The sequence below is a fragment of the Augochlora pura genome, chromosome 2 (assembly GCF_028453695.1).
Source record: "Augochlora pura isolate Apur16 chromosome 2, APUR_v2.2.1, whole genome shotgun sequence".
In the NCBI taxonomy this organism is placed as follows: Eukaryota; Metazoa; Arthropoda; class Insecta; order Hymenoptera; family Halictidae; genus Augochlora; species Augochlora pura.
In genome coordinates, this window is record NC_135773.1 from 25,517,001 (window position 1) to 25,544,144 (window position 27,144).

A 27,144-nucleotide genomic window follows, 5' to 3' on the forward strand; every position below is an offset into this window, starting at 1 on the left:
ACATTAACAATTTTATTACTTATATTTACTTATTCCCTTGATATTAACATATACTGTATGCGTAATAAACGAAAAAAGATTAAATATTTATAAAAGTCAAAGTTTTTAAAGTATTTCAAGTTGGAAGAAATTAATAACATTTATATTTAACGAATCTTGTTAAAGACACTGAAGTCTGACACAAAAACGTGTACAGCACCTGTGTATTGCAACTGATGCAACTTTTATTTTGCATAAAAACTCGTAGCTGTCACTCTCGTAATATGATACCGCTGTTGCGTTTTGTTTTCGCGCTTCATTAACAACGATATGGATATTAGTATTCCCCGAAGCAGAATGAAATACCTTTCACCGAGCTAAATCCCCGCGCTGATCAAGGTATTCTAGCTCGACTAATTTACTTTAACGAAACTGTTCGACTGCCGTCTAATTCAGCCGCGCCGAATGTTTCCGTCGTTGAAGTATCGAGCGCGACGCGGATCGACGCTCGACTGGCGCGCATCGATTTAACGCACGTGTCTGATCGGAACGAGTTTAATTGAATGTCGATTTCCGTTTCTGTTGCAGGAATAATGAAGAGAGAAGCTGATGGAGGCGCTATGACAGGCTCAGGAGGACCGACAAGTCCTCATAAGCGTTACAGACAGGGTGACGATGAACTTCGTCTACTAATCCCCAGCAAGGTAAGGCGCCGCGCGACTTTTGCTTCGCACACTGTTGGATTATTCGGCCCGATTGCTGTGCCAAATCGTGCGATTTTTATTTCATTCGAATGTACCTTTGTTCTTATGTTCTTCTATACATATGCAAGTATTAGGGTTGGTAATACTGGTGAATTCGAATAAATGGTGGATATTATATAATATTCGAATAAATATTACACGAACTTGCTTTTGGTATCCATTATTCCGATCATTAGACAACATATAATCCCGCAAAATCTTCTCGGCGCGATTCTCGCTCAAGATTTTCGGGATCAATCGTGCGAAGCGTCCCGATCGTGGCGGCATTCGAATATCGGCGGATAGAGGAAACCGTCGGTCGAACGGATACTTCGAATTCCCACGGAGAATCAAATATTTAACGAGTCGCGTCTGTTATGCAAATCCAAAGGTATGGACGCGCGGTGAAACTGCTTAGAGTACTTTCTAACTTCTGGTGAAACTGAGCGTGTACTTTCCAATTCCTAGCCGCTTTTAGAGTTTCGAAAGGGATTTCGAACGGGCCGGGCGTATATCGTTCCGTCGACTAACGAGTCAAGGTACGCGCGATCGTTTCTGTCCGCGAAATTGGCAGAAGCGCGCGCGCGCGGCTTCGATTCGAACGAAATTGGCTGAAACGACGCGGCTCGAGGCGAAGAAATGTGATCCAGCGGTTGCCGTAGCCGCGAGCGGAGATAACCATCGACCGCTTGTCTGTTTTCTACTTGGACGTCGAAACGAGACACGGAAGAACCTTCGCCGACGGTTTCCCCCGGCCAGATAAGGCGCATAATGCATCCGCGTGTCTCTGCGAGTACTTTTTTCTCCCTCCCGCGAGCGGCAGCCACGGGTTTTCCGTTCGTTTCTTCGCACAGTGTACAGAGGCGGCATCGAAGCCTCGCAGTAGCACGTTCTTCCGGTCATTGTCGCCACGCTCGGCAGACCGTTATCGGGTTTCTTTCGGCTTTCTTTCGCCAGGGAAATTCCAACAGTTTCACGGATCTTCCTCCACTCTTCTGTCTGTCTCTCTCTCTCTCTCACACTCTCTCTCTCTCTCTTTCGAAACGTTGAGAGTCGTCGGTTCCGATGAATGAACTGTAGTTAGGCCGCGGGTGTACTCGATGCGACGTGTATGTTCGTGTTTGAACTCTTCGGACACAGAAATATTCGGAAATATCGAAACGAATCCGATCGACTCGCGTACGCGATCGAACGCGGACTCCGCGTTTGTCTCAACTCGCAGGAGGAGCGGTTCGACGCGCGTTTACAAACCGCGTTGAAACGAGCGAGATTCGTCCGCGTCGCGCGGCGCGAAAGTATGCTCTCGCTGCGGTCAGAAATTGTATTCGGGAATAACCGCAGCTTTAGAAGCACCGGAGAGGCAGTCGCGATATTTTCGCCGATGCATGCTCGGTTGGCACATATCCTTGCAAGTGCACAAGTTGCCACCGTGAACAACCACGGTTTGCTGCGAAACAGCCGGCGCCTCCGCTGCCCCCAGCGCGGAATATTCGAAATATTCTATGAAACCCTTCACGGTGAAACTGCTGGGCCAGTTGGACAACTGCTCTCGGATTCTTTATTTTACCAAAAACCTGGACAAAAACCCGATTTCTGTTGCAGAACCTGGGGGCCAGACCTCGGTTTCCCCGAAACTTTCCGTCCGCGTTAGAGCGGCGCAGTTTTGTAGAAGTTATTGTTGTACGCCGGCTGTTTCGCGTATATATGCAGGAATTAAATGCGAAACGGTGGTCGGTGGTTTGTTAACCGTGTTTTGCATTACTAGCTGTTGCTTCACGTATTAATTACTGTCGCCTACTAGACCGCGCGAAGGTGCAACCTCCTTTGGTTTGCACGACTCTGAGTTGCGCAGCCGTCTTTGTCACGGTAATATATCAAATAGTTTATTTGTGTGCCCATAATTATGAAAGTGGTCTAAGTGAAAAATTTAAAGATATTATATAAGCATAACTTGTAAAGGGCGCGTGTCCTTCTTTCACGCGTTTCTGAACTAAATAATAAGCACCACCACTGGACCGGTATCGGAAGAAATGCCACGAACCAGAAAAATTATTTCGAATTTACAATTAAAATGGTTCCGAGCGCAAAGGGTTAATACCGTCAGAGAATTGCCAAGAGAACCAACAAAAATTTGATCGACCAATCCAAAAGCTACCTTCTCGAAGCTCAATCTTTCTATTAGCCTTAAACTGGCATGATCCAGTCGTCGCTGCAAACTCATGGTAAGAACAATGAGTGTGCAATCTCCCCGAAAGGATCGATCATTGTTCCAGATCGCGTTCCCGTGAATGGCGAAGAAAAATTCAGACAAAGAGAACCCTTTGATATGGAATCTTTGATTGCGTTCCGGTTGTCAGGTTCGATCCTCCTCGCCGAGGATCCCGAGCCGGCTCTCGATCGCGATTCAGAGACGGTCGCGCCTCAGCGATTCGGTACAATGTCGATCGTCCGTTGGGCGGCGGCGCGACCACGCAATTGGAATCGCTGGAAAGAAAAAAAAGGGCCGCGGTGTGTCAGGGTCGATCCGGCCTTCCGATCGGCAACGCGGAGACCGCGCCGCCTCTTTTCGCAATTATTCCGAGAACCACACGGAATTTAATTATCGCTGGATCGCGAGCAGTTGTAAGCGTTCACGAGCGCGTACAATAGGCTGATCTTTAATTATCGTGGAGGTTGCGAATATTTGTTGGAATTGCTTTTAGAAGTTATGCCACGAAATTGTGTCATTTATGACGACACGTTCTTTACTGTTGTCGCGTTGGTAGACCGCTTCCGAATTTAGGAGACATTTCCCAAGGGTCAATAACGTGGGCCATAAATTATGGGGTGTATCGGGAAGCATAAAGAGCCGAAAAATAAGGGCCACCCTAATTGACAAACTCGCGCAAGCGTTCGCAAGCATTGGTAATCACGTCGAACCGTTCGCCGCAACTTATCGCCGTTAATCGGCGGAACGCGCGGCGCGTTGGCTGTCCCAGCGATCGATCGATCGACCTTCCGGCCTTCCGGCCGCGTTTTCTCGGCCGAGATCGCCTCGATTCCCACGAAAATTGATCGCCCCCGGGGCAGGGACGAAAAAGAACGAGCGAAAATGGAACGCGCTGCCGGATTAACCCCTTCGCCCGGCTTTTGTGCCGAGGATCGATCGCCTCTCGGCCTCCGCGCGCGCTTTCTGATCCCGGCTCGATCGCGACGCGCTCGCTACCTCGATGAAATATGGTTTTTCATCGATCACAGGACGCGGCCCTCCGGCGACGAGAGAAAATCGGCTTATAATCGGCCGCGGATGCAGCCACGGCGAATAAACAGCTTGCGCGCGAGAGTTCTTACGCGCCGCGGCTCTTGTCTCTTTTCACATCTCTTGTCTCGTGCTTTTATTTGTTGCGTCGAACGCTCGCCGTTCGTCGTCGTCGTCGTCGTTGGCAATACACGCGAGAATTTCGTAAGGTTGCCGAGAGGCCTCGGCGCTGGAGAAAGAGAGGCGGTCTTTGTTCGCGCGGCGAGTGCAGTGACGGACTCAAGGACTCTGGCGACGCACCTGTCGCGCGAGGTGTGCTGGACACCTTCGCAGAACTTAGCACAGGCTCTCCTTCTCCGTGAAGAGATCTTTATAATTCAGGCGATTTCGCAACTGTTGGTTTTTTTTATTAATACTACTTGCCGATCGAAATAAACGCTCTTGTATTTTTATTGTATAGAGTGGAATAAAACATCAATATGTTATATTTTATTATATAAAACAAACTATACTGAGAAAAGAGACTTGATAAACATAAGTCGAAAGATCGTCCGTTTCTGAGATATCATTGACTCCGCTACTCCGCGAGTCATCAAAGTCACCAAAGAGTCACCTCGAGCGCAAAGGGTTAATATTTAAGTATTCGAGTAAATTCAGGGACGGAATAAATATTAACGATCTATACCTTCTACGAAATGATATCAATTGAAAAATTCCTAATCGCGGTAACCGCGACGAAAATGGTACGGCAAAGGGGTTAACAACACAATCAAATTGTTGAAGACGAACGTCTCGATCTAAGAAACGAAACTCTGTCTCTGTTGCAGGTGGCCGGTTCGATAATTGGCAAAGGTGGCCAGAATATCACCAAACTGAGAAGTCAGGTAAGCTGTTGCTACTTCCGTTCGTCGATTACGCGTCCCGTCTTCTCGTTCTCTCTATTTCTCTCTCTATATCTCTCTCTCTCTCTCTGTCTTCGACAGAGAGGAAGAAGAGAGATAGACGAAGAAGACGAGAAACGTTTCGAACTGAAATGTCAGAGGCGCGAAGGAGCTCGCGAGAATAAACGTGTTAACGATGCACACGGGGGACTCGGCGGGGAGAGTCGGTCGGTCGGGGGGAGGAGGGGGAGGGGGAGGGCACGCTGCAATTTATTTTCACGAGCTCCTTGACCACGGTCTCGCACACCGACCTGCTGCGAGAAAATCATCGAGCCGCGGACCAATATAGGAGAGCCCGTCGATGTTCGCGATCCACGCGGCCGGGATCGATCGAACCCGCTGCGGCCTCCGATTACCTCTCTCTGGCCACTCAGGGGATGTTCCGAGAGACACGCGTGTGTGGATGAAAGTGTTCAACTTAATTCGATCTTTTGTTTTTTTGTTTCCCAGATCGTTAAGAGGATCTCTCTCTCTCTCGCGCGCGCGCGGACGTTAAATGATTCCCTATGTCTCGTATCGTTTCATGACTAGCCGTATATTCCACACGCACGTGCGAAACGCCGTCTCCGTCTCACGCACACATTTGGTTCCTGAATCGGGGGAAAAGTTTTCCTCGTCTTCCGCAATTCCGTTGACCTGCCGCGCGACGAACGAACCTTCTGTTCCTGCTTCTCTTTGTTATTATTATTTTATTTTTTTTTTTCAATTTTTTTTTCTTTCTCTCGTCATTACTCTTCTCTCTTCGTTGCACACGATCGCAAACGTCGATTACAAGACGGCCGCGCAACGTGCATCCGAAACGATCACGATCCCAGAGAGCGTGCTGCGTGGGCGTGCAACGCCGCTGCATCCCGACCCTGAACGGTCGATTAACGATGCGGCGCTCTCGAGCGTCGACGAGCAAAGCCCGTTCTCCACTTGCTCCGAATTCGGTTTTACGACCACGTCCCACCGGTCCAAACGTTGCGCGATTAGAGCAAACGGTGCCCGAAACGGTGAGATCCCACGCTGTCCGATTTGGAAACCTTTGACGTTCGCTGAACTATTCGCCTGCTCTGAACCGGAAACCTAAAGTGGCGCGATCATTTCTTTAGGGATACAGTACTGTACCGAAACTTCTTGGCCAGTGTGCGATAATGCTCGTCTTTCACTGTGCATCGATTTTGCGGTGCATTATTTAACATATCGTAATGTTCTTTGCAGAAATAGTAACGACACACGACGATGCATGGATTTAATTATCTAAATAACGTAATCGTATGGTATCTGAATTCATTATTCTATTAAATTTTGAAGAAATGTCGACTTGTTTGAATTGTTGTAATTCGACGGTCTATTTTCCTCTAAAAATGTTATCGATTTAAGCTCAGAGATTGAAAAGGCCTTTATAAAATCTGGATTTATAGACGACCACTTTGTTACGATTCAAATTTCAATTCGATTCCATTAAAAACAATTTCAATAAAAAAAATTTCAATCAAATCTCAATTTTACTATGACGAAAGAAATCATTTTCTGGCAGTTTTCTTTCAGCATACGGTAGAACACGAATTTCTGAGATCTTTCTATACGCAACACCGTTCGCGATGCCTTCAAACTTTACAAAACTTTGCAGAACTTTTCGAGCAGTGAAAACTCCGCCTACTATGCGCGTTCCGTAGAAAACGTTAACAGTCTATGTTCCGTGCCTGATATCAAATCTTGTGCCAACTGGACGTCGTGCACGCTGTCGTCCGTCGCTTCAAAACAAATTTAATTTAGATTCGGCTGAAAAAAGAACAGCTTACCAATTTCCAACAGTCCAGTCACAATATTTCTCTGCAGACACAGAGCTTCGCTTTACCGTTCTTGTCACTAATGGTTTTTTTAACACCGAGTCTGCCAAGTTACTCCACGTCCTTTAATTTTCCCGACGGCATACATCGAGTAAGAATAGCAATGTTTTTCTTCTCGCAGTTTTGCAACGATATCGACAGTTGCCATCTTCGAGTCAGCAATTTAAACTTCTTTCATAAAGTTGTCGATTTTTTTATTGATCTTTTTATTGATCTGAATATTTAATAGGAGAAGGGGATAACTATACCACGCGATGATTACGTTACTTTTATTACGATATTAATCGTTTATTACGATTAATACAAATCTGAAATATGTCAAATAATCTACGACGAAATTGTTGCAGAATGAAAACGAAGCATTATTTTTTTTATCAAACATACTGGTCGGAAACAATTAATTGTAACGTTAGTTTAACTATTCGAAATATTGCTAAAATCATTTAGCTGCAAAATTAGGCATAAAAACAAAAATAAAAATCCTGGTCATATCGGAAAACTGGTAAAATCTTTCCATTACCTTTCAAAGCAGATCTCGAAATGCTGCTTTCGGATTTTCGTCTGCGGTGCACCGGTCGGATATTTCAGTCCGTAAAGGAGGTTTCGATCGGTCAAACGGGCGGGATCGATGTCACAGATCATTCTATTCGGCGCTTCCGACGCATCGAAGCGTGGAAGAACGGGCTTTTACGAGGTTCGTCGCTCGATTCGGTTGCGCAACGCCGATTGTTTTCCACGTGGATTTCTTTCACCGTCCTTGAGACGCCGTCGAGAGAGACTCACCCTGCACGAACCAAATGGTCGAAGGAACGCCATAAAAGTAGGTCTGCGAGGCGGGTGACGTTCGTTCGGGCGGCGAACGAACAGAGAGGCGAAGACCAGTGCTCGACGATCCGCCGCGAACTTCGCTCGGGAACTCGGGTTTCTCGATCGCGAACGGCTCTCGCAGCCGTGGAACGGACACGTAGCGCCGAGCACACGCGCGCAAGTCCTGCGAATCCTTGCGAGCACGAAGCAGGTCACCGATTCCCGGCCGAAGCGGCCGCAAACGTGAGCTTAAGTTCGCGCCTTAAGGGCGCCTCGTCCCGGCGCGACTCTCGACTTAAGCTCGTGTTTCGATTGGCCGTGAAGAGAAAGAATCGCGCGGCTGTCTTTCGCCGAGAACCATCTGTCGATCATACACGCCTTCGTCCCACACACTATTCGTTTATTATCGTTGCAATTATTTTTTTTTTATATAAAGCCTGGGACCCATCGCAAGTCCGTTTCGCACGATAAAAGCGCAGGCAGGAGAGTGGATTCAGGCAAGAAATCGAGTGGATTTGACGTGGCACCGCTTTCGTTTAATTCTCCAGACTATTTTCCGTGGTAACCGGTCCCCGATGGATCGCACGCGTTGCTCCAATTCCTTGGCGACGGTCTCCGTACTATTTTAACAGAACCTACAACCTCTTTCTTTTTCTATGTCTTCGTTTACATAGTTCCTCGACTTTGGAAACGGAAGAATCAAGCACTGTCATCGTGTTTCGAAGAGACTTATTATAATGATTTTAGTAACAGAGAAAATAAAACTGTCGATCGGATCGCGATAACTCAGTTACATATATAAATACAATTTTCGTTAAGCAAGATTTAATAATATGATTTTAATAGCATCTCTCGCGCCGAATTCAAATATGCAGTCCGTTTTATTCTATCGTACGTAATCTACTTAATTTAAAGCAGGAATCTGCCAGTGTATTGACACTCCATTTGCAAACGACTATTGAACTCCGCTTGAAGCATTGCTGTTTTATTTGAAACCCCGAGCTTTCAGCGACTCGGAGCGAAATTACATCGAAACGATTCGAGAGAAAAAACGGATTCCAGATTCGAACTCGGCAGAAATAAATAGACAAGAATCGACGCGAATATTTCTCTGTGATAAAAATCGCGTTTACCAGAAACGGTAAATTTATATATATTAATAAATCGAGTTCGTTTCACACCTCTCAACATTTATCGTTTGTAGTTTCGAGTTGCTCGCGAAGGAATCGGATAATTGAAACGGTGCAATAAATACGATTCGAACGAGTAGGTAACGGAGGGTCGTCGCCGAGGTGACGAGCGGAACGGTGGAGCGGCGTTCAGGATGGTAGAGGTCGGAACTATCGGGATTCATGTGTCTCGGTGTCCGGCCGCGTCTACCATAAGAGCATCGGGGACCGCGTTGGAGATGCGCAAAGGCGACGATAAATATCGGCGCGCGATCGGCGAAAGGTTCTCTCGATGCCGGCCGGGTCGGCGCGCGTGAAATTAACCGAACGCGACTAGTCAACCCCACTCGATCCTTGGTCCCCTGGTCGTAAATAATCGGTCGACCGCGGCCATTCGTTTGGCCGGGTTTCCGCCGCCGCCGCCGCCGCGCGTCGCTGCCTGAGATTTCGTAGGTGACACGCACTCGCGCGACCCCAAGGTGGGATGGCCAGGTATATATATATATATACATATATATGTACCCAGAAGATCCGGAGAAAATCTCGCGGGGAAAAGCGCGGTTTCTCCTGGGAGAATCCTCTCTCTCACCGTGTTCCCAGACTTTCGCGACGAACTCCCTGCGGCGAGTCCGTCGTTTAACTAATGGGGAATCGTGCGCCGCTTTGGGGACTTCGATCATCGCGAAAGAGTTCCGAATTACCGACAAAGGTTTCACTGGTCCCGACAGGAAGAATCCGCCGCCGACAATGTTATCCGACAACAACAACCAATTTTTAAAGATATAAACATTTTAGCGAGTTTCACGTTTCTCGAGAAATCATTGATTTCACGGTGATTCAATTTTCACGAGGCGATGAATTTTAGTCTTTGCAAGTCTTTGCAATAACAGTATTTTGTGGCCTACCGATTGTAAAGATGTTCTCTCATTTATTTGATTAATTGTACGACTGCATACACTATATATTATTATCTCGATTATCAGCTTGAGAAACGCAGTTTATACGAAATTAGTCTCGAAGATAAGGAAACATTCGTAGTTCCCAAAGAAATGCTACAAGTAATAAATCGATGTCGAATATAGCACCTCTAAGAATCTAGATAAACGTGTTTTCGCGCGACTTTCTTTAATTGCACTCGAGACGTGGGAGATGGGGGATTTCGAAACGTTACAATTGGAAGGGAAGACGGTGAACGTTGTTGTCGATTAATATTGCTGCCGGTCAAGGCCCGGCGTGTCGGTGAAATCTGTGCCGGTGATTTGAATGTAACCCATGGAAGGAAAGAGCCTACGCGGGGGTCGGAGAAATATTTGCGAGCGACACACTTGGCAGGCAGGCTCGCCTGTTGCGAACCGTCCGCCGCGGAGACCAGCCACGCGGAGTAAGTCGCAGCGGATCGATTTTCCAATTCGATGATCGAATTTGGGCGAAGCTCCGAGAGCGGCTTGCGGGATTGCGCGTTAATTATTAAGCGTCCTTTCAATTAACCGTAACTCGAGCGACTTGGTTAGCGGTTAGAAACACCGCGCGCTCGGATCGCCGTTTCGGTTTAACCGGCTTCGATTAGCTCGGAATCGAGGGCGGCGGAACGGACGTCTTGAAAGGGTTCCGGGGGATGATGTTTACGGGAAACGTGGAAATGGCGGGGCTGATCCGAACACGGCTAACGTTTGTTCCGCGTCTCTCTTGCCCCATGCGAAATGCAACGAGATACGATTCGATCGGCTTCCTCTAATTAATTTCGTCCTTGTTTTAGCCCTAGCAGACGCGTCGATTTCTCGTTGCATTCAGACGACCTAGGTCACCCATTCACAAATCTCGTTGCTGCAACGACACGGATACGCACGATACGATAATAAAATCACAAAAAGTGCACGATTTCAAAACGGAAGAAGGAAATGTCTTGTCGACAAGTTGAAAAACTTATAAATTCGGATGTAGATGACCAGGATAATGTTCAGTAACACTGTTTTACGTGGATAATTTGTTGTCCGTTGTATCAACACGTTGTCTGTCATATTACAATATCGGAATCCCTTTAACCTTCTTACGTGATTTAACTCCTGTTCCAATATATATTCCCATCTCACTAGAGTGAGAATTCAATTTCGCGCCTCTTACAATCTGCCAGACAGTCAACGGGTTGAAACACGGAGTTTAAATTACCAAGACGCAATTAGATTGAATGTATCAGTGCAGCCTCGTGGGACGGGAATGACACAGCTCCGCCTTTTATTCCACAATCCGACAATCCGTTGTGCGATCGTTGCTGTGTCTCCACATGTGGACGCAAACATTCGTCGAACTTGGTACACGTCTTCCAATCCTTCAAGCCCCGTCGCACGCGTCGAACCGCAATCGACTCGTCGTGCTATTCGATCACGTTCGACCATGTTCGACGATATTTGGTCTCGTTTGACTACGTTTTGCCGACGTTTGCGAGCGTTAATCGGCGTTCGCCGGGATCCGGCAGTCGAACTTGCGTCAGGTCGCCGCGCGCAAACATTTCTCCAACCCTCGGCGCGGAACGGAGGGAAGCCGCGGAAGGGTTTTTTTCGAGCCGGCGATAGTAGGCGGGCGCAACAGGAAGGAAGAAAGGAAGGGGTGGTCGCGGGAGAAGCGGTCCGTGCACATATATATATCTACATATAAGTATATATATATATAGCGGAAGCGGGAGGGAGGAGAGGTGGGGGTTATTAGACGATTAAGCCGCGACATTAATCCAGCCGTGAGAGACGTGATGTCTAACTTGGTTGATGGTTTGTGCCCTGGCCCCGCCCCAACCCCGGCGTTGCCCCCCTGGTGTGTTGCCCTGCCGTTGCCCTGCCGTTGCCCTGCCCGGAACGACGGACCCTGACTCGATCGGCAAATGGACCACCCTACCAACAATCGACAACAACCACCAACCAACCACCAATGAACCAACCACCAACCACCACGGCCCGACAGTACAAAGCTTCAATAATTGTACCCGATTGCCCCGGACCCGAACGGTAATGACCAACACCACTACTTAATGTCTTATTTTTCTTTGTCTCTAATTACAAGAATACCTAAAGCGCCGATATAATGCGGATCGCTGTGCCGTCTTTTTTTTTTTTTAACCGAACGACAGCGTCCTTTTTTTCTCTTTTTCTTCTCTCTCGCTCTCTCTCTCTTTCTCTTCTCTTCTCTTCTCTTTCTCTTCACTTAATCTGTCTATCTCTCCATCATATTTTTTCTATATTCTTTACCATACTCTGTCTCATTTTCTCTATTTCTATTTTTTTTCTCTCCTTATCTGTTCTCTCTGTTTCACGTCCACCTTTTTGTACCTGTCTCTGCCTGTCTCTGCCTTGTCTCAAACGCCTGTGTCTGTTCGTACGTCTCTTACAAGCCTCTCTCAACCCTGTACATGTCCTCGACCGCCGCCGCCGACGTTCTTGTGCCATGATTCATCGCGAGAGTCGACCATGTCGCGAGCTTTTCACTGAAGAACACGCGCGAGCGCGATATCCCCGACGCTTGTTGTTCGTGACTACACCTGCCGCCAAGCGGTTGCATGTCCTCTCGCTCTCTATGGCTACCCGTCTCTTCCCCTTTTGATCGGAGATCACTCTTTTCCCCGTTTCGTTTTCTCTCTCTTTCTCTCCGTCTACCTTTCACCCGGATAGCTACCGCTCTCTCTCTCTCTCTCTCTCGTCTCCCTTTCTCTCTCCCTCGCCTATCTTTCTATCCCAGTGGCATCTACTCTTCGCGACAAATTGATGAGACATCCGTGGATTTTCAACGTTTCATAGAAGCGGTAAAAAATTCGAGATTAGATCGAATCGAAAATTTCAGTTTAATTGGAAAGAAGGTGACGAAATGTAACGCGCAGCGGTCGTGGTAAGTGCAAGAGCACCGTCAGAACGTACTAACTTATATAAAAATAATCGAATTAAATTGAATTAAATTAAATGAAATTCACCCAGTTACTTTTTACAGTCTGTCTACTTTAGCAAATACATGTACGACCCAATATTCGGCAACGTTCAAATTTTCGCCCAGCTTGTTGCTAAAGTAAACTTTTGTTTAAATGGTACCTATCCAATCTTATCTCCTGTACGAAGGGAATCTGGATGCACGGAACGAGATTGAACATTTTTGCGCAGAGCTGAATTTTTGTTGGGGAACGCCAAAAACTCAGGGGTGTGCTATTATTTTGTCGCCGAGTGTACGGTACCCCGAAGCTTTTACCATGGCTACAAATTGAATAGAAGGTCCGCTTCTGATTCTCTCTCTCTCTCTCTCTCTCTCCATCTCTCTCTTTCTCTCTCTCTCTCTCTCTTTCGCCGTGCTCCTCGGAATTCCCACGATGGGATTGCGCGCAGATTGAGAGGAGCGAATGGTTCCGAGCTGGAACAGGAACGTCGAGGTGTGTCCCCCGGGGGTCTGGGAGAATGATTATGACGGATGGAGCTGTGCCGGAGATTGCTCCCGTCCGAATTTGAACCGAACCTCCGAGCCAGACGACCTTCACAGGTGCTGCGCGACTCTATCTGCGAGAAGAGGGAAAGTCCCGTAGAATGACTAGCGTGTCGCGACTTTCGTGCAATTAGGTTTCGATCCCCGTGCCCTTCCTGTTTCCGAAAGCGTTAAAACGACGTCGATGCGGCCAATCCACGTTGGTTTTTCCCTGAACGTTTACTCCGTTAAACGGCGAGCTGTCGTGGCGCGCCTATTTGCAAGCATTAGGGGAGGACACCGGTCTGATTTTTTTTTCTTTAAGAAATAACTAAAGTTTTAATAAAATACTCAGTTAAAGATTTGTTCATTAGTTCAGCTTTGTTTTTCAATTTTTTAAAAGTAAAAGTCGTCGGAAAAGTTCTTTTCGACTTGTAACATTAATCTTCCAATCGTCACAGTTGGCAAGCGCTGAGAAATAAACAAATTTTAGCGATTAATAATCTACAGTCTATCGTATAAAATGAAGCATACGTGTTGTCGAAAATTTCCATAATCTTAAAAGTTTGAAGTAGAATTTCGATATTTGAACTTTAAATGCTTATAAAAAAGCAAATAATATAGACATATGAATGATTGTACATTACATTGTAAAATACACTAGGCAAAATATACTTTGGCAGAATTCGCGACCGCCGCGTTGAAGAATCTAGTTTCGAGAGAAATATGAAAGAAGTTTTGGAACAACTTTCCCCTCTGATAAAGTAATTTCGATTCGACGGAACTGTTCTACGCACTCGAAACTTTCGGATAATAAAATAACAAATCGACTTTATTTCGGACGGCTAAGGTCGGTGTCTCTCTCCCCGGGAACCGAGGAAACCCATTTCGCTCGGTAACTTTTCTTCCTTCGTCTCCCCTTGCTTCTTTTCTAATTGTACGTCGAACTAACACCTTCCTCCTCGACACTTTGAGGACTTCCCCCGCGCAACGATCGAAGCAAGAAAGTCGAGCACGGTTCTCGTTATTTCTTGCGTTCCGGCTCCTCCGGAAGCTTCTCGGCTGCTTCTTGCGTCGAGGAGACGGTTGAAGAAGCTTGGCTCGGTTCGCCGTGGAGCCGGTCGAGACATCGGAGGTGCCGACGTGCCCCAACTAGACACGTTATTGTGTTTTCATGGGCTACGAGCACGTGCGACGCTGGTAACCAAAATATGATACAGTGTCTGTATCGTTTGCCCGCGCAAATTAACCCTCTGCACTCGAGTGGCGACATTAAAAATTGTTGCACCGTGTTTTGAAATTATTTTCATAGACGTCGTCGAAGCTTAGAGTTGAACGATTGTTAAAATTCTAATGGTTATGTGAGTCGCGTGGCTCGATTTCATGCGAACCGAATGCACTTTGTTATACATAAGCTCGCAGAACATTTGGAGAATTATAGTATCATTTGACTCGTCTGAAAGCCTAGTTCGCTACACAATTGTCCCATCTTGAATGACACGGTATTACGTAAGCCCGTTCGTTAATTTTATCGAATGAACACAGATACAATTCCAATACGTTCCACATATGTTCAACCGGTACTCCTCTATTCACCTTTCTTTATCTTTCGAGTGAACTTTTCTCTTCTGCCTATCTGTCTGTCTATCCATCTATCTATCTCTCTATTTATCTATCTATCTATCAATCTACTTATCTATTTATCTATCGACATATCTATTTATCTATCTTTTTATCTATCTATCTCTCTATCTATCCATCAGTCTCTCTATCCATCTATCTATCTCACTATATATCTCACTATCTATCTATCTCTCTATCTATCAATCTACTTATCTATTTATCTATCTTTTTACCTATCTATCTGTCTATCTATCTATCTATCGATCTATATATCTATCTAACTGTCTTACTGTTTGTCAGTCTGTCAGTCTGTCCATCTATCTGTCTATCTGTCTGTCTGTCTGTCCGGTTCGTCTGTCTGCCTGTTTGATTGTTTGTCTGCCTCTGTTTTTCGTTTCTCCTTGGATTGTCTCGCGCGCGGACGACACTCTCGAAACACCAAACACAATCGCCGAGGAACCACACTCACTCGTTCTATGTCGGGGATATGTACACCGTTGTGTCTCTTTAATCTCTCTCTCTCTCTCTCTGTCTGTCTCTCTATCTCTCTCTCTCTCTCTCTCTCTCTCTCTCTCTCTCTCACTATCTCTCTAATTTTGTTGTGGCTAACACGGATGCTAATCCGTGGAACGAGGCAGCAGCCGATTCCACGCTTAACGTCTCGAATATTATCACGCTTACTTTCTAGGTACGGCCCTGTCACCACTGACCACCTTGGCAGAGAGCTGCCGATGTGATTAACGAAATAGTCCGCAAGTCGAAAGTCATTACCGTCCCAATTCGCAATGCTCGCGTTTCCCGATCTCTCTCTCTCTCTCTCTCTCTCTCTCTCTCTCTCTCTCTCTCTCTCTCTCTCTCGGACATTTCGTTGCCGCGCGCCGCGGAATTCTCAACGTTTTGATTGTTGAGAATTTGGAGACATTTGTTAATCAAAATTGGTTTTCTTCTACAACCGAAATTCTGTCTCCATCGTGGTTTTACCGATATCTTTAACGTTTCGAAAACTGTAAATTGTATTTTCTTTTTCTATAATTAGAATCACCCTGTTCAATAATAGATTAATAATATAATAGTAATAAATTGAAGATGATACGTTGACATTTAAAATATTTTAAAATATCTTTACTATTTCCAATTGCGATTATTCAATTTTTCCGCAAATGTATAAAGTCCGTATTCCTTCTCATTTGTTTCCTTTTTACCAGCAGTTACGTTGAAAAAAATCTTCTCTTGTCTGTTTGGACAAGAAACTACGATCCGCAAAGATGCGGAGAAAGCGGGTTTGCGAAATTCTACTTGTCACCTCGTCAATGCCACGTCTCATCTCCGTCGACCGTTAATTTGCCCACCGAAGCGATTCACCGAGGAGAGAGAATTTCATTTAGCGCTCTCTCGGAGCTTGTCGATCGTTTCAGCGGTGATCGAGTTTATCGCGATCGATCGGCTCGGCTCGGCGCGGCGCGGCCGGCAACGAAAGGGTTCTTCTCGTATCGATGAACGCGGCGGACCACGGGCATCGAAGGTTCCCGGCCCTTTCGGAAGGGGTCTCGCGAAGCTAAAGTGTCCGACGGGATTTTCGCGAGAGAGAATATCGTAGCACGCGGCGCGGGACACTTTGTCGCGAATTTTTCTCGTCGCCGTTAACTCGATCTCGAAGCAATTAAGAATATCCCCGGAGCGGGGTCTCTCTCTCTTACCCTCTCTCTCTCTTTCTCTCTTTCTCTCTCTATCTCTCTCTCTTTCTCTCCCTCTCGCAGGGAGAACACACTCGGATACTAACAAGAAATTTATCTTCGTTTCGGGACGTCACGTGCCGGGGCAATAAATTTTTTTATCACCGACTATAAAAATCCTCCGGTCTGGCCTTAATGCGATTTCTATTCGCGAGCGGACGGTACGTATCCGGGGAACTTAACGGGAGAAGTTTCCCGCGGGAAGTTCTCCCCGTATCGCGCGGCGCCGTCTCGCGTCGAAATTTACGGTGATTCCCGGGTATAATTCGATCGTTTAATCGCGACGGAATATTACGCTACGAATTTTCGCCAGACCTCCGACGTTTGCCCCGTTTCGAGTCCACGGGATGGATCGTCGATCCGTACGAGAGTCCTCTTCGTCCGCGAACTTCGTCTTCTACCCGCGCGTATCGAAACCCGAGAACCGGGGCTTGAAAATTGTTCGAACAATATATAATTAATCAAATTTAATAACAAACGGGGGCGAAATTTGATCTTGACGCCTACAGATTTCCGGTTGAAATGGCTTCGAACGCAAAGGGTTAAAACGACGATCGTCCGTAACAGTTCCTCGGCTGAAAAGCCTTTATAAAATTGTTTCGAGTACTTGGACGTATATTGCAACAGTTTTCGAGCCCCGTGGAAAACGAAGAAGCCTCCTCTTCGGCCCAGCACGCGACAACGAGCCCTCAGGGTTTCGCCGAGAGAAACGTTAATTTAGCAATCAAGTATATCCACAGCAGCGGATCGACGCGCGCCATAACGTCGACCCGCACCGATCCGTCGTCGTCCTTCTCCGCCTTGGCGCTTTCCTTTCTCTTCTCCGTTTTACTCGTTGGACCTCTACTTTTCTTCTTTATTTTTTTTTTTTCTTTAAAAAAAAACTCCGCGCGAAACGCACACGACAATGTCCGGTCAGCTTCGTTCACGAGGCGCGATGACTTTCGACCGTATATCCCGTGTTCACGGCAAAGCACGCGAATCTTCTCCGTTTCGTTTCAGCTTGTTTTCTGTGTGTGTGTCTGTCACTCCTAAAATATGGGGGCAAATTAGGGAGGACTAGTTGGTGATGGCCGCTTTCACGGTTTTTTAGAAGCCGCGCGCCGACTAACAAAAACCGTTCCCCTCTCGCGGGCCGCGCGTCATCGGGCCGGGCCCGCGTCCGATGATCGCGTGACGACGAGAACACGTGCCAAGGGAGAACCCCGTGATTAACCCTGTGTAACCGTTTTCAAAGGGAGGTTCACGGAACCTGCGGACCTGCGACGCCAGCTACTTCGCGCCAGCGAACTCGATTCTGAAAATATTATTTCGATCGCGCGACGAACCGATGTTGCACAAATTGGTGGAGTCCCAATTCGTAGACGACTAATCGTTCGATTAATTGTTGTTCATTTAGTTGCGGGTGTCGAGAAGGAAATCTCGTTATCGTGAACTTCGCGCGGGTGTAATTTACATTTTACGTTCACGTTGTAATTGATGACATTAATGGTAGGAATATGATAACGCGCGGGTCCATTCGAAGATTATTAAACGTAATGCGCGCCAACGGTGTTCTGAAATTGTTCCTGCCGAGTTCAAAATATAAATAAATGATATTCGATAAGATAATGGAAATGTTTCGCCTCGGTGTACAATTTGATCGTTATTATATGAATTAAATGCAAAGGGTGACTTGTCAATCGATTAACGAAAGCCCATAATTAACGGAGTAACATTGTTTCTCGCTAATGCAATTCTCTGTAATGAAAGCTACAAGAAATATATATTTAAAGACTGAGACATGTTTGGACTGTCGGTGAACGTGTTCGAGAAACAATTTTAGATGGTAGATAATGTCTTCAGAATCGTCAGAAGTAGCTGGTCTCTTCGGGGGTTTCCAGGTTCGACGAAAACGTCGTTTATAGAACCTCGACGGTTGACCCTCAATTGGTAGGGGGTGGGTTATGGAAGGCGTCGTGCGATCGGCCACGACTCTGACATCCGCGGAAAACGTATCGTCTAACCAACCACGTGACTGTCTTTCCGTTGACACCGGATTAACCTATACGACGGCCAATGGAACAACACGGATTAACCAACCACGAGAGACAATAAAGTCGACGTATTGTTCTTGGCAGGTGTATTAGCTTTCTGTGTGCCTGGTTCGGATTCGAGAACGCCCGCTCTACGCTAGGTACCGCGACGACGTACGGTGCACAAGGTTTCGGGAAGACAGTGGATGTGTACACCCATTGATTGTCTATTTCTTTTCTCCGGGGGCTATTGTTTAACTGTCCTTCGCCGACCCACCCTGTCAATTGAGGGTTAACATTAACAATATAACCACCACGCTGTAATCGAAGAGAGCCGGCCGAGCTCGCGAGACTCTGGATCGAGTTTCGAAGTGATCTCTCTCTGTCTCTCTCTCTCTATCTCCCTCGATCTCGGTGAAAGAGAATCGAGGAATAGCGTTATAATGATAGGGAAACGAAAAGAGTGCTCGATTCAACAGGAGGATCGCATTGCACCGCGCGAACGTCGGCGATGTGTTTAGAAATGTTGCTACGGTAATCGATCGGAAACCGAGCGCAGAACGTGGGGGCTCGATCCTATTTTCTTCGAGCACTCTCGAAGCCGCAGACGTCATCGTGATTAATCGAATCGCGATCAGCGAACTGCACAGTCTCTGCCACGGTTCTCGCTGTCCTCTCCTTCGAATCTTCAATTATCCGCGAAACACGGCGCGCCTGGCGACAAACTCCTGGATACTTTCGGCAGCTTCTCGCCTCTGCTCGTGCGTCCTTCGTGCCGCGTACGTGTAGGAACGCCAGACGAATTGAAAGTCTTGTAAACGATAAGAAAATGTAAATGGTTTCCGTCATTCGAAAATTGCAATTATAAAAATCGATTCAGTCCAGGTTTTTTCTTTTTTTAATATGTAGTTAATTGAGTATATGGTAATAGTATTATTAAAAAATTATGTTATTTACTTATTATGTTATATAATTGACATCATATAGCTCTGCTTCTTAATTTTAATATAATTGAATAAAATGTATTTTAGAAAATTTTGCAAGTTTTTAACTCGGTCGTAAAAATATTAATACAGAAACACTAAAGTAATATTTATCTATCTCGTTCAGCCAGTTCAGATAATCAAGAGATCCTACTTTATTAACTTTATCTTTCTCTGGCGTTGCAATTCCGTACGACAATATAAATCAAGAAACACCTTCCGAAAACAAAGAGAGAGTTTATTAAATTGAGCTGTTGACAGCGACGACGGTCTTCGGTTACCAAGAAGCCGGACGTATTGTTCCAAAAGACAGAACGAAAAGAAAGACGTAGCCACGAGATATCTGCTACGGAAAAGATATAGCAGATGGTGGGTGGTGGGGAGGACCACCTCCGAGTTTTGATTCGTGGCCCGGCGTCGTTTCCGAAAGTTTCGTGTTTATCATCCGAGGCACCCCGCGGGAAGTTTTTCCACGGCTCCTCGGGAGAGCGACGCTTCCCGTCGTGCCTCTGTCCGCGTGCTCGTATACACCCAGCCGGTCCTAGAAAGCGAGAAGCTGTCGATCGTTTGTAAAAGAGAAACGGCGAGGGCCGCGTGAATTTCGCTGCCGCGAAGACATTCTGACGGCGACGAGGAACGACGATGGTTCGACGTCTAGATATAAACGGAATCGGTTCGAGATACAGGGGGTGCGGTAGCACGCGGAGCTGTCGCTACAGGAGCCAGGTGAACCGCGGATTTCGCGGTTAATTCTTCGCGAAGAAGAGGACTCCGTGGAGATTTGACTTTCGCTAAAAAAGAAAGAAAGAAAGAAAGAGCGCGAGCTCTCTGTAGCACGCGATCGCAGCCTCGGCGAGGACCTGAGTAACTGTTGGAGTCTTTCTGATTCTAGGGTCCTTACTATCAGCTCGGATCTGACCACCGTTCTTCAGGTGTTGAACGAGGTCGTACCTAATCTCGAGGAGGTGAGTGTTGCTACCAGAAGAGGATCATGCGAGAAAAGGAATGACCCAGTCGTGAGACTTTTCACCTGTTCCCTTGCGAAACGGAAACTTTTTAAAAAAAGTTCATCTTCGTCGTTGTCACTTGGACACGACCGCTTGCTGTTATCTACTATAAGATAGTCCGAACTAAGAAGTGAAAGGTCCATGATTTGTGTACTTCCCTCGCTGTCTTCAGGTTAAGAAATGTCTAACATTAAGCTAAACTTAAACACGAAAAAGGATATATATATATATAAAAAAAAAAATATAATATGTATTTATATATATTATATAATGTATATAAAAAGGATATTATAAGTCCAGTGAAATGTATGAAACCAGATTTTTTCTTAGCATCGCTTAAAAATTAAAACGATTTATCGAACCGAGATGTTAGTGATATCTATACGATTTTTATCAAATCCTCTTGAAATTATGTAATTTACTGTCGTTGATCATCGGTCTCATACTTTAGATGTTCATAATATTGGTCTGATTACGATTTTAACGAAACTTTGTGAGGCGGCTATGAATATTTTAAACTAAAATTGCTCTTTTAATAATTCCTTGCCGAATTCTTTGTTAAATCCTATGATTGTTTAATCCTGTGGAGATCCTGGATTTGAGATCTATTCGTTCAACATGGTTTCATCGACTATTTCTAAATAGCCTTTCTAAATAAATTCTGTAAAAATCTGCCTGACGAAAGATAAGTTTCATATATTTGCAACGGCCTTCCAATGCAATTACAATTCAATCTACGTATATGTTTAGCATATCGTTTATCAAATTGTCTCGAGAAGTAGTCAAGTATAGTGTCTCCACAGAAACTCAAAAGTATTTAGCGCCCACACATTATCAAACCGTAGAATTGTGAAACAAAAGGAAACGTTATTTCGCTTAACCAACGCAGCCTCGATGTAATGTCAACTAGCGTTTGCAATAAATCTTTGAAATTAACAAGCACCCACACCCAATTCCGCGTAGCTTATCAGGAGAAGATACAGGCCCAGAAAAAGTCGTAACAATCAAAGAGGAACGAGTTCCTTATCAGTGAACACGATTGACAATGCAATTTGCGAAGCGACTCCAAGTATCCCGCCGCTGGACGCGCTGATCAAGGAGACTCGTTAGTTCCCCGAATGCGCCGAGTGTTTCATAAAGCGTTGGTTCGTATCGTTCCCATTAATCACGGCGAGAGCAGCTCTTGTTCTCGATGCGGCGTCGTCTTTGCGAAGCACTCGGATGTTCGAATTTCCTGAGACACGAGCCCCGAAGACTACCAGAATAGCGCGACGATGGCGGCGTAGAACGGCGTAGAACGGTGTCGAACGGTTCGCTAACGGTTCGAAAATAATTTTCAGAACGGATCACGCCATGGCAGCGATGAGATCGACGTGCGCATGCTGGTGCATCAGAGCCAGGCTGGATGCATCATCGGCAAAGGAGGGCTAAAGATCAAGGAGCTCCGCGAGGTGAGTCATATACGTATAATTCCTCGCGGTCGTCGTGTCACGTTCGACGCGCGCCAAGGCCCCGCGGAAAGTCAGAACTCATCCGCGGCGCCGATTTATCGGGTTCTTTTTCTTTTCGGGGACGTCGCGCCGCGCGCAGCCTCTCTCTCTTGTTCGCCGATCCAGCATAACTCGCGGAACTGGGTTAAACTCGAAATCGCCGGTATTAAAATCGTCGCCCGCGGTGATTCGCCGCGGTGGCTAATATGTCTGGCATTCAACGGCCGTGAAGGCAACGTGTGGATATTATGCTGTCGCGCTTCTCGATCTTGCGTCGCGAGGCCATCGCGATCCTCCGGGCAGCGTGCTCGATCGGGATATCCAGCAAGGTCCGAGATCGGATCGACCGATGCCAATTATGAAATTAATTAAATAGCCGCCGGTGTGGTCGAGGAAAATCCGCGAAATCCGTGCGACAGCTTGCCGTAACAAGAAAAGTGATGGAAAATCATTGCCCGCTTTTTAGGGAAACTGGAATTTCGGGGGATTTCTCAACACCCGTATTGTCGCTAAATTTAACGGCCGGAGATCCCCGATTTGTTCCGATTCGCTGGAATTAAGAAATGGGTTAAACTATGAACCGCCGCGCGCTCAATGGGCCCATACATGCAAAGCAAACGAAAACGACAATTAAGTCGCTTTTAATTAGCGATCTCTCTCGTCGGGTTTTCGGGGTGGGGAGGGGTTGGACGGAGATTTTACGTAACAACGGGAGGCCGCCGGGTCACGGCGGAATATGCAACGTGGCCAAGTGGCTCGTTACGTTTTCGCGTTCAGAAGAGGCGAAACCGAACGATGCAGACCTTTTGTCCCGGACAGAGTCGCAGCAGCGAGCCTCCTCGAGTCTCTCGGTGACTTTCCAAGCTTTGTCGGCTCCTCCCCTCCTCCCCTCCCCCGTCCGCTCCTCTCGTCGCTTCATCCCTCGATCTTGACACAGTCGCGGGTCTCTGGGTTCGCGGCGCACCTTTGCCGACGACACGAAAACGACTGGTCACATTGAGATCGACGGAACGGATCTCAACGACGTTGTTTTCATCGGTTATTACCGTGACTTATTAGTCGACGGAGCTCGTCGCGATCGACGTTCGACGATACTAATTTCCGAAGAGGCTTACCTGCATTGTTATTAACCCCTTAGCGTACTGTGTTGAGTCTGACTGCACTATAACAGATAGGTCACCAAAAATTTGTACTATTCACATGAAATTTTGGAGATCGCAAATACCTGACTAGCACACTCGTTCACGCCGGCGATTGGCTAAATTAAACTTAAATAATCGCTGTGCAAATAACAGTTTTATATCTCCGTTAATTTGAAAGCTTCGCAAACGTGTAGCTGATTTTGTTAAAAATGGAAAAAGAAATGATTTCTTATCGCTTTTGGATGCTCCTTGTCCGATTCGATGTCAGACAAACATTGTTCAGCTATCGTAGAAGCATACGTCGTGACCATACAAAATCCGAGTATACCGATATCGAATCCAGCGTGACCACAGCCTTACGCTGTTGCGGGGGGAGGAGGAGTAAGAGGAGGAGGAGGAGGAGGAGGCAGCGCCACGCGTCGAGAGGGTCTGTATTCTGTATCGGGGTGAAAAGCCGGAGAAAACGGTGCGCCGGCGATAATGAAAGCGGCCGCTGCAAACGATGCCGGCGCGCCGGCGACCCCTTTCCTCTCCGCCTCCGCCTCCGCCTCCCCTCTCCACCCTCCTCCCCACATCCCCCGGGCAGCCGGAGGAACGAAGACATGGCACCGCCACTCGGCGACGTCGCCGCTCGTTTTATTTCGACTCGCAGCCGGAGTGGGGGTGGGGGTGGGGGCGACTTTATTGATTCCTTTTTTCCCGTGTAACACGAAGATTTCATCCCTCTGGCTTGCGCCTTGCTCTCGGAATCATTTTAAAGGGGTGGTTATCGTCTTCAACCCTTCCGATACGTTTCTCGATACGATATTCGCAGCCAGCGCGGGGTGGGTGTTCGTCCCGCGCCTTTTGTCTCGCGTGCACAAACCCCGATGCAACAATTTACCTGTCCCTTAGGCGCCCTCACCCCACCCCACCCCCGCGTTCGAGAAGTTTTATTCGAACAACAAACAGCTGATACATCCCCCAGATTTATTTCTATGTAACGAGTAATGATTTTATTCCGAAGAAGTATCGTTTCTTCTTTTTCGAACAACTTCTCAACAAAAAAGGTTATCGTTCCACGATTGTTCGACAACATTCGACAAAATTCGACAAAATTGCTCGAAATGTTGTTCGAATAATATATCCAATGCGCTGCCGCGCGTCCCTTGCTCCTTCGCGACTATTGACGTAACGATGGCGAGATCTTACGCCGCGGTTTCGCGATGCAGCAGCCAAGTCTTCTCTTTTCCTCGATTACGGTCTCGGTTTTCCGACAAATTCGCGGCGAATTTCCCGGGGAACAAAGGAAAGTCGAAGAGCATTTTCCCGGTTCGGTTGCGGGAGGGGGTGGGGGTGGGGGGTGGCACACGCGGTAAGGCGAACGACGTGTCAGCTCGGCTGTGAACTTAATCCCAACTTTAATGGTCTCGCGGTTCCCCGATCCGTTTTCCTCGTTTTCTGGCATGTCTCCGCGTACACCCTCTCTCGTGCCCGACACTGTCGCCGATCAGTCTCTCTCTCTCTCTCTCTCTCTTTCTTTCTCAAACTCGTCTTCTCTTTCTAACTCTCGCCTACCCTCCTGGCCCGCCGTTCTGTCAACAATAACCGACGCTATTTCGGCGTTCTCTCGAGCGCCCTTAACGCGTGCAATATTTCGAGTATTTCGGCTCAAGAGACGCTACGTCTCGTTTATTGTGATACCTTCCGGAATCCCCGCCGCGGGATATACACCTCCGGCCACCACTCGAAGCAATAAACCTGGTTGTTTGCGCCGCCGCGTCGCCTTTTTCCCCAACTGATTTCTCGATACGCGAAACACGAATTGGTTGTTCCTCAGGACCGTTAGGACCTCGGATTAGGAGACAAATGTATGTTCTTCGATTAACCTGTTATGTTCTGCAAGCTGTGCGTCCACGTCCAAAACACGACTTATTATATTATTCGACTACGTCTCTGTGTCGACAGATACGATATTGTTGACTCAATAATCTTTACATTTAACACACGAGCCTTCGAGAATTAGAAGGTCAAGCATTTGTCTTCGTTATCCCAAAATAAGAAACCGATTGGAAAGATAGCACTTACGTTACGCGTGTATAATTGAAATTAAATTCGTCGTCTTAAATTTTTGACCGCTACTGTAGCTGATCGACATCGGTCGAAGGAGCCTGAAAACCGGTCTGCTGTGTCGTGCCTTACCGTTGAAGTTTTACTAATCGGGGCTCGGTGTCCCGTGGAAATAATAGAGAGCGCCGGTCGATTCGGCGGGTACGCACAGCCGATGATTAAGCGCGCACGCACCGAGAAACCGGATGGCCGCGTGTTCCATCGGGAAAGTGTGTTTTCACACGCACGGCTGTACGCGCGTGCACACGCGATATATCCTCCCCTCGGAGTAGCCCGGTCGCGTTGAAAATTCGTTTCTTTTTTTTCTCGATCGACCATTCCACACGATTTCATGCGGCGACTCAACAATTCGTTTCAACATGCGATTGACTGCGAATATAGATCCTCGCGGATCAATCCATAGAAATCGGGTGCCGAGCAAGAGTCCCTTTGTTCCGTACCAAACTTTCGTCGCGGATCGAATGAAATAATGACGGTCTCGTGTTTTACTAAATTTGGTTAATGTCAGCGTGTCGTGTTACATAAAATACAGGAAATTGTATTCGCAGTTTCGTGTCCTTTCACGAGTATCCGATTCTCACGAATAAAATAAGAGTCACTGTAAAAGGGAGGTGGTATCTTGTTCTTCGGACACCTGGAACACGTTCATGGTGACAATGATTTCACATTTGTACGTTGTTGACGTGCACGGCTATTATATCTGTTTTAAAAAAAAAACAGACAGCGCAGTGTTCGTTAAGGTCAATATTTTCCTGTATCGTAAAAACTTACTAAATCTATCTCACACAGAATTTGCTAACCCTTCGCACTCGAAGCCAGTTCAACTCTAAATCCATTTTGATATTCCACAATTTTCTAGAACCAAAGAATTCGTCGGTGACTAACGCGTTCGATTCGTCGGGACATGTTTTACGTGCGTCTAAATAATTAGTCGTTGCATATACACGGCGGGGGTGGGTGGGTGGGGCCACGGCATCGCGAGTTTGCGCTCACGTGAAAATTAAGACCACTCTTTCCAGGGAAGTTCGAAATTAATTCCGAAGAAAGTACGCCGGATGATTATGCGCACGCGATGCCTTTATTATCTGGCGCCGGTGTGTTTTGTCTGCGCTCGATAGCGAACGCGAAAAAAGAACTACCGGGGACACGAAACGACGCGCGCGGGCATGCCGATTCTATCTGCTGCTATTCGCGGTCTCGCCCCTCGTACTTAACGCGTGTCGCTTCTAGACCATCGTGGTAGACAATTTGCATGAAACGGCAGCGCGTAACGTTCCAAGAACTAAGCAATAATGATACATGGCGTAACTAGAATTCATACGATTGTCGCCGCGGTTATGGGGTTGTTCGTTGCGAAACCGCAACGCAGTTGCAAAAGTGCACGTTTACGATCTAATCGTAATTATACGAATCAACGATGTTCTCTATTAATACGCTGAGACTTTTTAACAAAAATGTGCATTGTTTTAACAAGCAATGGAGTTAGTTCAAGATGTACATCTTAGTTAAAGATGTACATTGTGTAGATTGAAAAATAGCGAACATCTGTGAGAACGTTGCATACCCAAAGCGACCATAACCGAGCCAGACGATGTCCATCTATTCCACCTTTGAATAGACAAATAGTTGGTCGAAGTTGCCCAACGTGCGCTCCGGATCTAGTAAAACTCGCTGCGAGGGACCAGCACGCAGGCCAGAAATTTCGAAAAACCGGCCGCCTGCCATTCTTCGTGGCACAGTAATATCGTGCGAAGTCCCGGGTCCCTTCGTCCACCGCTGCGAAGGTAAAACAGACGCGCTTCCATCGGCCTCTTTAATACCGGGGCTCCAGGTTTTCTCGCGCTCTCTCTCTCTCTCTCTCTCTCTCTCTCTCTCGCGCCGGCAACATGTGTTGCTACGGGC

General features: G+C 46.8%; 1 protein-coding gene across 5 annotated transcripts in view; it reads left to right on the forward strand.

Moving 5' to 3' along the window:
• Hnrnp-k (Heterogeneous nuclear ribonucleoprotein K) overlaps positions 1-27,144 on the forward strand; it is a 136,515-nt gene that overhangs the window by 77,884 nt on the left and 31,487 nt on the right. For all 5 annotated transcript variants that reach the window (XM_078196356.1, XM_078196353.1, XM_078196355.1 and 2 more), the window contains 5 exons: positions 568-683; positions 4,788-4,844; positions 11,665-11,708; positions 20,387-20,459; positions 21,842-21,952. In XM_078196356.1, the coding sequence (XP_078052482.1) occupies positions 573-683; positions 4,788-4,844; positions 11,665-11,708; positions 20,387-20,459; positions 21,842-21,952 (396 nt within the window). In that variant the 5' untranslated portion in view covers positions 568-572. The remainder of the gene's footprint in view (positions 1-567; positions 684-4,787; positions 4,845-11,664; positions 11,709-20,386; positions 20,460-21,841; positions 21,953-27,144) is intronic.